Source organism: Sphaerodactylus townsendi, linkage group LG02, assembly GCF_021028975.2.
Source record: "Sphaerodactylus townsendi isolate TG3544 linkage group LG02, MPM_Stown_v2.3, whole genome shotgun sequence".
In the NCBI taxonomy this organism is placed as follows: domain Eukaryota; kingdom Metazoa; phylum Chordata; class Lepidosauria; order Squamata; family Sphaerodactylidae; genus Sphaerodactylus; species Sphaerodactylus townsendi.
Window position 1 is genome coordinate 72,937,270 of NC_059426.1, and position 15,827 is coordinate 72,953,096.

The 15,827-nt window shown below is 43.4% G+C and overlaps 1 protein-coding gene across 11 annotated transcripts in view; it reads right to left on the reverse strand.

Annotated features, from left to right (window-relative positions):
- Nucleotides 1-235: 235 nt before the first annotated feature.
- The window catches only part of SYT7 (synaptotagmin 7), a 287,146-nt gene continuing 271,554 nt past the window's right edge, over nucleotides 236-15,827 (reverse strand). For all 11 annotated transcript variants that reach the window (XM_048484279.1, XM_048484274.1, XM_048484278.1 and 8 more), the window contains 4 exons: nucleotides 15,476-15,645; nucleotides 14,821-14,935; nucleotides 12,333-12,532; nucleotides 236-931 (listed from right to left, as the gene is read on the reverse strand). In XM_048484279.1, the coding sequence (XP_048340236.1) occupies nucleotides 827-931; nucleotides 12,333-12,532; nucleotides 14,821-14,935; nucleotides 15,476-15,645 (590 nt within the window). In that variant the 3' untranslated portion in view covers nucleotides 236-826. The remainder of the gene's footprint in view (nucleotides 932-12,332; nucleotides 12,533-14,820; nucleotides 14,936-15,475; nucleotides 15,646-15,827) is intronic.

Sequence of the window (15,827 nt, forward strand, 5' to 3'; positions counted from 1 at the left end):
CGGGGCTGTCAATCAAACCCTCTCAGGCAGGGAAACAACTCTAGGGCTGAGAGAAAGAGAACACAAGTGACACATGAATGTCCTGCACACATAGTTACAACACACACACACACACACATACACAACAAACACACAAGGAGCTGTAAGGAGCATCATGGCTCCTTTCCCTCCCTCCTAGCTGAGAGGCCTGACCATGACAACGGTCTAGCCAGCACTGTTGTTTATATTATTCTTATTACTCTTACCAGTTTTATTGAATTATAAAGAAACAACCTCATTGAAACAGCATGTGTGATCTCCTTGCCCTTCCCCCTCTTCGGGCTGGGCAGCCGCCAGTAGAGGCTGGCTTCCTCCTGGTGGAACAGGGTGTCACCCCAAAGGGTTTTTGGCTGGAAGAACTCATAGGAAGTCTTGTATGGCGGTAGTAGACCCCTCTCCTCACATCACGCCAGTGCCAGTGCCACACTGGGAGCCCAAAGAAAATCAGTGCTGGGGCCACTTTCAACTGGAGGGCTGGTCTCTCTCTCTCTCTCTCTCTTTCATTCTTTCTACAGAAGGAGTCTGAAGGAAACGCTAAAGCAGGAGGCTGGGTAATAACGATGCTCCTGATGGTGCTGTGTGCTGAACCGGCACACTGGGCACCAGCGCCACTTTCCCAGAGTTTGGTATATATATCAAGTTTACTCCCTTAGCCTCTGGTGATTCCCGAGCTTTTCCCCCTGGGGGAGACTTGGGTGCAGCTGTTGTGCATAAAGTAGTGAGAAGGTGGCCAATAAACGTTGACTGGGTGCACTGAAATTCAGAGCGACTTATTGGCCTCTGCCTCTCAGGCCTTCAGCTGGTGCCACTGTGCCACAGCCTGCCGGGGATGCGCAATCATATCCTTCCAGTGCTTCACCTCGCCCGGGCCGCTTTTCCATGATAGGTAGATCTGGCAGAGATGGGGGAAACAAATCACAAACAGGTCAGAATGCAGGAGGGTGTCTCCCCTGGTCTTCCATTTACAGACAGCCTCCCAGGAAGAGCCTCAGTTTCTCTCTCTTCCAACAATAAGAGCTCACTGTCCTGTCATGTATTCTCTCCCTGCTTTTCCCTTTAAAAGATTTCTTTATACAAACACCCACCCACCCCAATTTCTCTCTTTGGCTCCACAACCACTCTTGGTATGCCAAGTCTTTCTTCAGCACACACTTTATTCCAAGCTGCTCATCTCAGAAAATAGCTGGCCAGCCCCAACTCCTAGCAGGACAAGAATTAGATAGGACTTAAAGGCTACCCCATTGCGATGTTTATTCAAGGGTTTGCCCCATCTGTATTTAGCGCTTCCCCAGGTGCCCTCTTTACTATTATGCGTGACCACCCCCACCCCGGTCTGTCTTTATGCTGATATGCCAAATAAAGGTTGTCTTGATTTTTTTTTTTACAGCAGTAGGGATGTCTCAACTTCACCCATGGCTAGAGGGCTGGAGTACTGGCACAGAGGACACTTGCTTTAGGAATTAGAGGCAGGGAGAGATGGGCAAAATCCTAGAGTATTAGTAATGTCACTTTGGGGTTTAAGCTAGGAGTGCATTGATATATGGATGACCCCCCCCTTTTCCACCACTCAGTTGTGCACTGGCAGGGAATGGGGATGCTTCAGCAGAGATCTGCCTCCTGAAAGTGGGGAAATGGCACCCCAATTTAGGGCAATGGTCCAACCTTTCCACAACTAGGACCCACCTTTAACACCAAGGTGGCACCTTTAACACCAAGCATGGGAACTATTGAGTGACATGCACAGCACAGAAGATCACATGATAGGAAGAGGAGGATCTAGAGTTGTGACCTCACTGTTGTGGCAAACTCTACTGCACATGAGCACCGCATGAACAATTGCTGGGGGAGGGCTGGCTAGACCAGACTGGAGGAAAACAAAGAAGGCAAGGGGGAGCTTTTGTGGGGAGAGCCCTCTGATTCTGCCTGTGCTCCAAAGAATCCTGCCTGCTTCTGGGTCACTTCCCTGTGCTCTCCTCACTCTGGTCATCTCAGGGTTTGCGCAAGTAGAGGCAGGAGGTAGAACCACCGTGCTCTGTAGGCCTATCAGAATGTCCTTCCACAAAGCTGCAAAAATAGTTGAAGCTCTACACAGCAAGTCACAACACAGAGGGCAGGGTTCCATGACCCACCTGGGGTCTGACCCGGGGGTTAGGAGAAGCAGGTCTGCAGACAGAGTCACAGGGAACAGATAGGAAACAGGGAACCCCCACAGATAAAGAAAGAAAGATATCTATGAGGTTTGATGGTCTAATTAGATGTCCTGCAAGCACTAAACAGTAGTGACGTATTTCAGAGACAGCATAATCCATCTGACTACGTAGTTACGCAACAGAGGAGAAAGGCCTCGCACCAACATGTACACCCGATTTCTTGTGGAGAGACATCTTCAGCTACTGACTCTCACTAAACTGCCTTGGGCCTCACATTTGCCAGTGGAAAACTAATGATGTAGCCCTGTTTGATGGAGCTTTTCACCCACACCAGCTGCCACCCTTCATTCTTCTTCTGTTGAACAAATGTATTTGGAATTATCCAAAATTGAAAACTGCCTTGCTTGATACAAACCTGAGTTGTTAATCCTCCCTAATGCAGCTCTGGTTATTTTTATCTCCTGGCTTTCTCTATTGCAGCATAGCGGGTGCATGTGTCAGCTTCTCCCCCGCAATGACAGCCAAAACTTGTCTTCCAGATTAGCTAATGGAGCTTCATGACTCTCACAAAGACATATGACTTCATAATTTGATTGGAGGTTGCACAATAGTGGCAATTATGGAGTCACTCCTTTTTATCACGCTGCTGTGGCAGAGGTTAAGGAAGGGGAGCCATTCTAACCCTTGGGTTACAGTCTCTTGGAACTTTTCTTGCCAGTTCTCTTCCACTTGGCGCCTGAATCACTTGGTACTTTTACCCCTTTTGTGGACGTTGAACCAAACAGGCCATGTGAATGTGGAGAGAGACTTGGATTCTGCTGTACAGTTAATAGAATCTGAGCTAAGATCCTACATCCTCTCCTCTCTCCTGAAGAGCTATATTTGAAGACTTTTAAAAATGGGCAAAGGCTTGGAGCCTCCAAGAACCATTCAGGAGTCTTTGAAAGGAAGTATGTTGGGTATGCCATAGTGGCACAGAGAAGAAGAAGAGTTGGATTTATATCCCCCCTTTCTCTCACTTAAGGGAGGCTCAAAGGGAACAGAGCAGAAACTCCTTGCCCTTCCCACCTCACTTAAAATGCACCCTGTGAGGTGGGTGGGGCATTCAGAGAGCTGTGGCTAAGCTGACTTTCTGACTATCCATTAGAGGCAGGGGGTGGGGCATGCAGAGTTGTGGCCAGGCCGAGGAGGGGGCGGGGCACGCTGTAGCAGGGGAGCAATGCGCGCATGCGCCCCTGGTGAACTTTCTCCTCGCTCCGCCTCCGGACTAGCCCAAGGTCACCCAGGTGGCATGTGTGAGTACACAAGCTAATCTAATTCACCAGATAAGCCCCCACAACTCAAGTGGCAGAGCGGGGAATCAAACCCAGTTCTCCGGATTAGAGTGCACCTGCTCTTAACCACTACACCACATTGGCTCTCTTTGACGTTTTGTTTCTTTGGAGAATCAACATGACAATCTGAATAGAAGCCAGACTCAGTACATGAATAGCTTCCTAATTACTGTGGACAAAACTCCCAAAATATGAACTATTAAAAAATGAAGGAGCATCAAACATCTCTTGTGCAGTATATGCCTTAGCAGAGAGGCAATCATTTTCATTCCACTGGAAACAGAAGCACAGAGACCCTCTTCTGCAGTCACCTAGACTCCAATCAGAATGAGCAAGCCAGTGGCATAGCTGATCATTAGAGCGGAAGACCCTGAATTCCTAGCGCTGGGGCAAACCTTGGTTTTTATACGCAGTTTTACTGTGCTTTAAGTTCTCATCTTCTCAACACTGAATTCATTTTATGTTTATTTTAATTTTAATGTACATATTGCTTGTTTTAATACAATGCTACATTAGGGAATAACTGAATCTCTACAGTGCACAGCAATAATAACGAGTTTACCACACCAATTTTTCATCGTTACATTAATGGGAGTAGAATTATATATTTTTAGTGTAAATCAGATTTGAAGCTGATTACTTTCTCATAAAGCATTGCTTATAATCTTTCACTTTTAAACAACAGGCCAGGTCTCCAGCTGGTCTGAATTTGCATTCCTTAATCCCGACATTTAACTTTCCTTTAGTGCACGCTCTCCGTGGGTGCCTAGGGGAATGGGCCAGTGCTTGCCTAACAACATCTGATGAAGGAGAACAACAGGTTAGCCCCACAGCAGATCCTTAAACTTGGGCATCAAGCAGCCCAAATCCCTAATACAAAGCTCCTAAAATTAGCATGAGCCAATAATGGAGTTACAATCTAGGAGCACAGCAAAGGTATTATATGGGCTCTCTCCTAAGAGGAGAGACCATTCAATAACTTTGTTGTGCACCTAAATCAAAGTTCATTGGTAGAGCACACACTTTACATGTATAAGGTCCCAGGTTCTAATCTAGCACTGTCCTTTTTTAAAAAGTACAGACCTATAAAAATGATTCCCGAACACTACTGCTTGTCACAGTAGGAAGTACTGGATTAGAGAGACTGAGGGTCTTACAATCAGTGCAAACATGCCAGTGGAACAGTAATGTGGTCAGAATTGCCCCTCCCCTCCATTTTACTCTTTCATTCGAGAGTAGTTTTACTACAGCCTGGAAATTACAGTACACTGCAGTTATCCAGGAGTTTCATTTTATGCCATACTATAAATAGAATTTCATTAGATTCAATGTAATCCTAAGCAAGTTTCTGCCCTCCAGTGGGATGAAGGTTGCAGATGTGTTCAGGAGCAAAGAAAGATTGTATACATCATTCCAAACATGCTAATCCATCATAGGATTATAGGAACAAATGTATGAATACAACACATACACATGTCTTAAATGAGAAAAGGATGAACAATCCATTTCATTTATCCTAACACCTAAGAATGGCCAAGAGTACTAGAGTGCCAGATGTTTCTGGTTTCAGAGCCTGAAATGGAGCCTGATCAACAATTTTTTAAAAAGAAACAACAACATACACACAATGACTCATCAACAGGACTCTTTAAAGATCAGAAAGGGAGAAATATCATGACTGGTTTGCTAGTAGCTGTTAATTTAGGAATATTTCAGATCTTCTGGAATCTACAACTAGATGAGACTGATTCACTCAGGAACAACATACCTGTACAGAGTTGGCAGTACAAGAGTCAGAGAACATGCATATGATGGTTGCAGTGCATTTGACATGTTCATACTCTGAGATTTCACCGAGGGTCTAAGAATCTACATCATTGGTTCTCAACCTTCCTAATACCGCAACCCTTTAATACAGTTCCTCATGTTGTGGTGACCCCCAACCCTAACATTTATCCATTTTACAGATGGAGAACACTGATGCAGACAGTCTTAGGCGACCCCTGTGAAAGGATCGTTTGACTCCCAAAGGGTCCCGACCCCCAGGTTGAGAACCACTGATCTACATGATAGGATCAGGCTTCCTAATAAAGAATCAGGTGGGTGTTTACAAAAATGTCAGAATTGTATCTTGACTTTTTAATGAAACCAAGTTTCTAGATCTCCTTATCTTATATTCTAGTTGCCCAAATCTCCTTTATCTTATATTCTAGTTGCCCAAATCCAAATCTTTGGATACTGAAATCCAGTGTCTGCAGCTGTGAATGAGCAAGACAAATCTTTCTACAAACCTGAAAAGGCCCCAGATTTGCAGAAAAAACTGAAATCTTAAAGAAAAAAAGACAGAGGGTTTAAAAAATGAAACTAATAAAAAGATGCCTGCAGTTTTAAAAAACCACTTTCCCCCCAGGGGGCTGTTGCTAGACAATCAGACCATTCCAGTCTTCAGTTTCTGTGGCCAATCCTGGAAGTTGAGGCTGCGCTGGCATCCTGCTCGGGTGCCAGTGTGTAGGGGTGGGGCAGACTGAGGTGTTCCTGGGGTGGAGCTGACATTGGTTGGCTCCCTTCCAAGTACTGTACATAATTTCTATTCATACAATTGTGCTATTTGCTATAATTAAGGTATAATATTTTTGTGCCTACACAAACTTTCATGTATTGTTATGATTGTACCCCTTTGTCTTTATTATTATTTAAGAACATAAGAACAAGCCAGCTGGATCAGACCAGAGTCCATCTAGTCCAGCATTCTGCTACTCGCAGCGGCCCACCAGGTGCCTTTGGGAGCTCACATGCAGGATGTGAAAGCAATGGCCTTTTGCTGCTGCTGCTCCCCCCGAGCACCTGGCCTGCTAAGGCATTTGCAATCTGAGATCAAGGAGGATCAAGATCGACTTCTCCTCCATAAATCTGCCCAAGCCCCTCCTAAAGCTATCCAGGTTAGTGGCCATTACCACCTCCTGTGGCAGCATATTCCAAACACCAATCACATGTTGCGTGAAAGTTTCCTTTTATTAGTCCTAATATTTATTATTTTAAACGTGCCCTACAGGTCTAGGTGCTATACAACAACGTAAAAATAATACCCCCCCCCCCACGTGGCGGGATTCAGCAGGTTTGCACCACTTCGGCAGAACTGGTTGTTAAAATGGTGCTTGTAAATAACCAGTTGTTAAATTATTTGAATCTCACCACTGCCCCCCCGCCCTCCCCCCGCAAGTTATCTTTAATGCCAGTGAAGAAGCAGAAATGAAACCAGGTGGTGCTTCCACTGACTCGAAGGCCAGAATTCCTCACTGCACAGCTTTGCATTGCCCCCCTTGTGATTCTCAGTCATTACTTCATCCCATTGTTAAACGACTCCCTCACCCCTTCCACTTTACCATATTTTGACAAGGAAAAAATCCACCTAAAGCCCACAAAATTTGCCACCAGATTCAGCAGTGTAAGGTCAGAACATATATTATGATTTCCTCTATTCGCATAATTTCTCATGAACACAGCATCTGGTTCTGATTGAACAATCTACTGCGGACAGAGGAATTCAAACGCATATGAGGAGTTCCCCTGTCTAGGCAAGAAAACCCCCAAAGCACAATCTTCCCAAAATGTCAAAGACAAAGACTGATGCTAAATTTATGCTGGTGCTAAAACAAGCCCTTTATTCTGAAGCTATTGATGTTGATAAGAAAAGCCAAACAAATTCCTAAGTGAATCCTGATCAGAGTGTGTTCTTTTTTTTTCTAGTAGAGCTGTGTCTCACAGCTGCTTTCCTACAAAGGTGTGTTCTATAAACAGACCTCTGTCCAGAACTGTTTTCCCATTCATTCTAGCAGAAGGATCCAATCTACACACTCATTCATTTATGAAGTGCTGAATCTAGTAAAAAATGGTGCACCTTGCATGTGGAAGAAATTAGCATCTGAGTACTTATCAGGATCAATATCTGGGTCAAGGAACTTGAGTTTCTGTCCGATTTGAGGCTTGAGTACAGATCTTTAGATCCTGTTGTGCTTTATATTTAAGTATTTCTATATATTTATCTATTTCCTGAGGAAAATGATATTCTGAGGCTATACTCAGCTGAAATCTTTGACAAAAGGCAACTAGTTGAAAAATGAAATCCTAATGCAGCTCAAACAATGATGCTTACATCAGCCTAGAACAGTCAAGCTTTAATCTCAAACAAAAAAGATGCCTTCAACTAAAATAAAGCATCCTGAGGACATCTTAGGAAGAAAACTGTGCAGAGTGCCTTCCCAGGATGCCTTTTTAGCACCCCCAGGACATCTTATTTAGGTTGTGTGGATCGGATCTAAGAGGATAAAAATGCTCTTGAACTTGTTAATGGAGAAGGAGGTTGGTGAAATGTGCCTTTTCCGCTCTCATCTTTACTTGATCTGGCGACATTGACCTACTCTTCAATATCCATTAGAACAGGTCACAGTGAAAAATGCACTTTACATGGGCTGCCCTTAAAGACCACTTCAAGCTTCTATTCCTATAACACATGGCTGCTCCTTGGTTGATTGGGATCAGTTGGTGTATCTCTCTCATACCAATTCCAAAACATCTCCACTGGTTGCCTGGCTGTCCAGGTTCACTGGAAGGTGCTGCTTCTTATCTTTTAAATCCTGCACGGCCCACACTTCCGAAGGCCTGCTTCACCCTAGATGACGTTGTGCTTTAAGGGCATTTGGCCTGTGCAGCAGGTCATGTTTCTGTTCGGGCGGGCAGCAGTTGCATTGCCTGGTCCTCTGCCTTTTTGTTCACTGCTCCAATTGTGCAGAATGGGCTCCTGGAGGCAGAGAACAAAGAAAGCACTTTCTCTCCCAGCCTGCTAAAGGGCCACGAAGGCTGTATAATCTCAACAAAGCCTCCTCTTGAAATATCGGTGAACACCGCACCGCTTGCTGTCGCTAAGCGGTAAGTTAGCGACATTTAGTTGTTGTAGCCTGTGGCAATGTCGCTTGAGCGATGCCGTGTTTTTATTGTATTGGGGGTTCTGTTTTTGTATCTTAAGGTATCTAGATTTTAACAGGATTACGTAATAATCCTGGAAAGGCAGAGTAATTTTTTAAAACATACAAAAATTGCAACATGGGTCCCACATTTTAAGTTTATGATCTCAAAAGTTATTATCCCAAAGACTTTCTCCTCTCTATAGCATGGCTGGGATGTACAGAGAATTTTAGGATTATAACCGGAACCACCGTGGGTTGGCCGAAATACCCTGGAGATTTTACACGCAGTCGCTGACAACTCACTGACCCTCCTAGAAGAAGTAATAGCCACCAAAAAGCACACCTTTATTGATAAATAACTCAAAGGTTTGGTCGCCATTGGCTCAAATAGTTTATTCAGCAATGAGGGACAATGACCACTGAGGGACAATAGCCACCCTAGGGGGAATAAACCCGGGCCTTTCAGAAGTCGCTTTGACATCTTTCGTATGCAGCTCAGGAATTTCCTACTATACCCACTTATGAAATCCAGACAATGCGCATCCGAAGATGAACTCTGAGTGACGACACTGACAGCCGGAAATCAAGAACTATTGGCCGGGTGGAAGTCAATTACCGCTCCGGTACTTTGTAATATCCAAAGTAAAAAAAAGTTAGAAACTAACTACAAGATTTGGCAGCGTTATGTCAATGTCCTGTTAACTTTGGCTATCACAGGAAAAAAAAAATCTATGGGCATACAATCTCAAGTTCTCTGATGCAGCAAGCTCAGACTCCTCCACTACTTTCTCATCAAGCAAGATCTCATTGGTCAATTCCGACACCGCATTCAAAATCCATACACTACTCTCCCTATCTGAATCAATATGGCCATTGCTCCAGCAGGAAAGCTGACCCTATTTCTAAAGTGATGCCAGATCCATAAAAGTCGAGTCAGCATACGGATTCACAGCACCAGAACCAGAGAAGAAAACTTTTCAAAACTTGGATGAAAAGATGGCATGAACATCAACAAAATTCCAATGGAGTCTTTTGCCGAATTCCATCAGAATGATAAGAGGCCATTTGGCTACCGGATATGCTGGAACTGACTACTGCCGTCAAAGGCCCGTTGCTCCTCTGCTTGCTCTCACTTCCTCTGCGGGCTTCTGGAAGTTCTCCCGCAGGACTTTCAAGGGTCAATACCAATATTGCCCTTCGGTTGCCTTCTTTGATTTTTTCTTTTTACAGGGAGGCTCTGATACACTTCTCGGAACGGGTGATGAAGATGCATGATTCCTGAACCACGTTCTGAGGACTGGGCACTTCACTGGAACCAAACCATCACTGAAGATAACGCAGTATGATGACCCCGCGCTTTTTCTCTGATGAGGAATTATATTCAGACATAGGTGCGTCCACAGCCACGTTAGGGCTTTCTAACAAAGCTACCTTCAACTTTACCACTCTATCATGGTGAGTTTTCTGGGTGAACTGTTGGCATAATCGACAACCAGTCACATTATGACCTCCTCGAGGCAAACTACACAATGGGTACTTTAGACCCACACTCTTCACGTTTTTTAAGCAATGCCATTTTCAGCTCGCTTCTGAACAGCACACAAGTGAAGCAGAGGAGCCGACAAGTTTAATCAAGATGGAAATGATCCCAAACTCACAGATGGACAAGACTCCAACCTTGCAGGGCAAAAAGAGATGAAGGGAAGGTGCTCTGCCCTTAGGCATGTGACCATTGGGAGGGAAGGTCATGAGGAGGCCTAAAGGCAAGAGGATAGGAAGCTCGAGATCTTTCTGTGACTGGCTCTGCACATGTGCAGCCCCAATGTGGGTCTGCACAGAAGCCTTGATGATGAACAACTGTAACAGCAGGAGATCTCCAGGTTCCACATGGAGGTCAGCAACCTTAAAAGGATGAGATGCCTCCTCTGCTTTCAAGAGTGATGTAGAAGAGGATATTTTGGCACATGCAGCTTTTTTTAAACACTTGCCTCAATACCTATGAGCTATTCAAGGTATAGGAGCTTCCTCATACTTTGCATCTGTTCTCCTCCTGCCTTTTTAGCTTCCTTTAAAAAAAAAGAAATGATGGCAATACCACTCATGAATCCTGACTCACCTTTTAAATACCAATGATTGATTCACATCCAACTTCTCAAAAGTGAAAGCAACAAAACAGATTAGACAAACATCCAAGTTGGTCTTTTCTACAGAATAGATGCTCTTACATGCAAAGTAGCCATTGGTTTTCTAACTTTTTTTTAAAGTAAGGAGGAGGAAGCCCATGAAACCCTCTGGAGGCTACGGGACAAGATACCAAAGTGGAAGAAGGCGTAAGAAATGGGGTGATTAATGTTTTTCCTGATGGATCCTTTTCTGTTCAGAATTACCCCTTCCAAAACTGATTTTCCCATTGAGGAGATCTAGGTGCTATGGGAAACAAGGAAAGCTAATTTCAGCTAATTTCGGGCTCGAAAAATGGCCAGCAAAGAAGTGATCTAGAATGGTTTCCCACCGGCCCCTACTCCTCTCAAATTTGCAGCTACCTGTTTCTCCTGGGAAAAAAAACTTTGGCCTTCACAATGAGTTTCTGTTTCTCAACATACTTGGCTGGTATGAAATATCCAACATTTACTTCAAGGAACAAGAAGCATCCTTCTCTTCTTGCCCTCCACCCCATCATTACTATTCTTATTTCAGCTATGATCTTCTCTCTGCCAACTGTTCTGCCCTCAGCCTCAACCCAGAAACTCCCACCCAGAATGTAGTGCCTCCCTCCCTCCCTCCCCCCTTTTGAGGTACTAGTATTCCAAGAATCGTTTATATGTATCCCCTCGATCTCTCCGCATCCCTTCTCTCCTTTTGCTAATGTCCACAGTATGTATATGCGTAACTGTATTTAATTCGGCTATCTAATTAATAGTATTGCTAACAGAGCATGGTGGGTATTGTTGCACAAGAACAGAGAAGAACATTAAACCCAAGTCTAGATGCGCAAGCAGGTTTATTTTCCTCCTACTTTGTGTTGATCTCTCTAACCTTAAAAGCTTTACAAAATGGTATGAGAATATGTTAGATTTCCATGAAAAACTGCAGCAATTCCTGACAGGTTCCTCACAATGTGTGACAGGAGGAGGCAGTATTGGCTTCCTGTGAAGATGGCACTGAAGGAACAGAAGCAGATCCCTGCCACTCCTTCTTAACTAGGTCAGGAAGAGCCTGCTTGTGCAAACAACTGCACAAAATCCCCACTGAGGCCTCAGATATCTCCTCCCCTCCCCAATCCTTAATTCACTGTCCCTTTCATCTTGGGATCAAATCCCAGGATCAAACGACTCCACTTTTAAGAGTAATAAAATGCATCCTAGTTGACTGCAATATTTAATGTGCTCTTATTCTGCTGAATGGCATGTGTTTATTTTTGACAATTGCTTGGGGCAGCTCTGACCACCACTGTTGTTGTTGCTACCTGAGCGCCTGTTCAAACATCACAACTGAAATGGGGCAGCAGAAGTATTTTTACATACTTGGCTGTATTATATGCACCTGATAACTTGCTTCCCCCTGCACTGTCATGAATTCATCTCTGCTGACAGAGTTCACTCACCTTCTGCTCATTCACCTGCTGCAGTGATCAATTTAACCCAGGGGTGTCCAACTCTGGCGCTTCAGATGTTCATGGACTACAATTCCCATAATCCCCTGTTGGCATGACAAATTTGCCATGCTTGCAGGGGCTGATGGGAATTGTAGTCCATGAACATCTGAAGCGCCAGAGTTGGACACCTCTGATTTAACCTCTATGGCTTGGACAAGGTCATGCAAGCTCCTTGGATGGGATAACTCACCTTTCCAATGACATCATTCCGGCTGAGCTTGTCCTTATCCATGACAGTGATAATAATGGTTGTCTCCCTCAGCTTCTCTGTGGGGATGTCAAAGAGGAAGGACTCATTGAAAACAGGGTTCAGGCACCGCTTCATCACAACAGTCTTCTTCTTTTCTACCCTCTTGTCTTTGTACATCAGCCATACCTTCACATAGGGATCTGGAAAAGGAAAAGAGGAAATGAGTAACCGTGGGAGGGTTAAGAAGAGTGCTAGAAATTAATGCAGCTCCAGTATGCAGCTGTATTGAACTCACGAACTACAGGTAATTTGATTGCCTGAAAGATTGCCTGAAGATTGATCTCACTTTTTCCAGCCTAATACAGCCACAAAACTTTGGCTAGCAGTAAAAGTAAAAACATGACTCAACACTAACACAGAGTAATAAGCAGTAAACACTTCTCCCCAGCCACTGAGCAGTCCCTTTACATTGATGAGGATTTATATGAATTAAAAATTACAGTGAGGTTTGGTTTTATGTACATAGAAAGTTGAAGCTGTTGCCTTCCTTATGGAAAAATGGGGAGGTTTATTTTAGATTAATCTCATACTCCAATCTGGCCCACCTTGGGAGATCTGTCCCATTTCCAGAGATTCATCCTATCACAGTTTCTTTTAAAACTAAATACCTTTGCATAATTTACAAATAATTACCCCACTGCTTTTGTCAACACCCAATGATCAATTACTCAGTATGGATACAGGACAAGCTAAATGGTGCTGACTTTCAAATACACGTTTCTCTCAAAACATCATGCTACATTAGGGGTTGGATTTGTTTTGTGTTTTTGCTTTCACTTGAACCAGCTAGAGACAGGCTGACACAGCTAGCAGCTGAATGGCTAATAGCAACACTCCGGAGTTTGCTTGCTTGTTTCACCAGCAGCCCAAGCTGACCACTTCAAGGGAAGAAGGATTTTAACTCTTCTGATCTGCCCAGTTTTGAAAATCAAGCCTAACCCCCTGACCCCCCCCGCACTGTTACTTGTCCTAGAAAGGAAAATGTTCCTTGTCTTCTTTTCTGTCAGTTTCATAACCTGGCTGTGGGATGGAAGTCTTCTTTTGATTGGGAACCAAATGGATAGAAATGTTTCCTTTCTCAGCGCACTGTGGCTAATGAATCACAGTAACCTGGCAAGAGGGAAGATCCATGATTAGCCTTTAAACATTTGACAGATTTCCCAGCATCTTATCTATTTTGGGCCAAAGAACTTGTTCTTTAACCAGGGTTTCCAGCACTTTGGAACCATCATATTCCAAGGAGGAGCTGCTTAAGAGGTAGCATCCTACTAAAATCTTCCTAACCAACAGATTTACTCTTTCTCCTACAATAGACTTTTATAAGGAAGGTAGCTTACCTCTTCAGTAAATACTCCACAGATTTCATTTTACTTGATACAGAAGAGTGAGTGAGAGAAATATATGGCTATCTTCCTGCAAGCTGCATACATTATTTGATGTTATTGCCCTTTTAATACGGAGCAAGAAATGAGGGAAATTCCTCTCCTACAACTGAACAAAGAATCTTCTAAAATGTGTAGGTTTTGAATTTTATGATACTGAAGACTACTATTCAGTTTTGCCTAGAAACGTACTTAAAAAAATGAAATCCAATAACTTTTATGTTATTGTAATAGATTATTCTATTACAGTATTCTGTGAGGAAAAAGTGGCCAAAGCAAGGAAAATAGTACCAGTGTGGGAGGGACCTGCAAAAATTCAAATTTTTCTGTTCATAGTGTCCAAATGCACTTTGACTGCAATCTTTTCCAAATGATTGTATGAAATCAGATTTGGGAATGAATCATAGAATTGGAAGGGGCCATACAAGTCATCTAGTCCAGCTCCCTGCAAAGCAAAGGAAAACTTAGAAGAAATATGTACAGAGGATGATGTCATATGGATGCTTCTGAAAATAGTGCTGCTGCATATTACTCTTGGCCCATCTACACTGGATCCCAATGTGTTTCCGAGCACAATGCAAAGTACTGATATTGACCTTTAATGCCCTATAAGGCTTGGGATTAGCAAACTTGAAGGACCACCTACTCCCATACAAATGTATACAACTGCTACGGTCATCTTTGAAGTCCCTGCTTCAGGAGCCCCTGCCTTCTGTTTTTGCATGTATTTGAACATAGTTGTAATTGTTTTAATGATTTGTTTGGTTTGGTTTTAATGGTTTTTCAGATGTGTTTTTATTATGTACGTTTTTAGCTGCCTTGAGAGTCCCAATGAGCAGAAATGTTGTGAATAAACAAAACAAAACAAAACGTGGAATAAAATCCATGTGGGAACAATCCTAGTCACCACAGGGATAGTGCTTATGCACAGATCCTAGCCAAGTTTACTGGAAATTGATAAATGCCAGAAAGGATCAATTGTGGCTCACTTAGATGAGAGGCACAAATTGCCATTTTATAGAGAAGGCTGCCCTGATATGGAATACCTGATGTTCCCCCAATGTCCATGGCTTTAAGATTCCGAGCTTTTATAATATTCACTACAATAGAGTTAGCAGAAGGGTTGTAGCAAAGGGACAGAAGCAGCTCTCCTCGGCTTCCCTGTACGGAAAAAAGGAACAAAGATGAAGGAATTCCTAAGACCTTTAACATTGTGCACTACTAATACACATTGCAGTCAATGCAAATAACGTTTACAATATGGACTGAAATCATCTGAAAACAATTCAGGGCTAGTCTGCTTCCCTCATTCTACATCGAACTTTACTGCAAATACGTTTTCGCTGCGTGATCAGCTACTAAATTTGGGAGATAATTACCCAGCCCTAGTTGACATTTGGAGTTAAAACAGACTTGTCTTGACACTAACTTTTTGTGCCTGGGGGTAATCTATATTACAAGGCTTTTATGGACTGAAAACTCTCCTCATTCAAAATAGGTACTATTTCAGTCCATACCAGGACTGAAATAGTCCCCCTTTCTTTCCTGAAGACAGCTGTGGCAGAAGGCTTGGGATCTTCTGGCTAGACTAGACATAAACTAGTATTGTCACAGGATCATCCCGTAACACATGTACCATGCTAGGCTGGTCTTTGATGACCTGAGGAACAGCCCTCTGTTTTAAAAGAACATGTATCTTACACTTCCATCACTGCAGGGCTTTAGCTCTTTCCAGAAGGTCTGCATCTGGGTCAAGTCCAGCTTGTTGAGGGGAAGAGATACTTCCCCGATGGGATCATTACGACTGAATCGATCATAATCCAGGACCTGTAGATAGAGTACCCGCTGTACCACTTTCTCATAAGGGAAACCTGTAAAAACAAGGGAAACAAGGAAAAGCTGAGAACTACATGTCACTAACTGCAGTCTAGATGAATGTGTACCTCAAGCCTGAATTTAGTCCAGTTTAGATGAATGTGTACCTCAAGCCTGAATTTAGTCTGGTCTAGATGAATGTGTACCTCAAGCCTGAATTTAGTCCAGTTTAGATGAA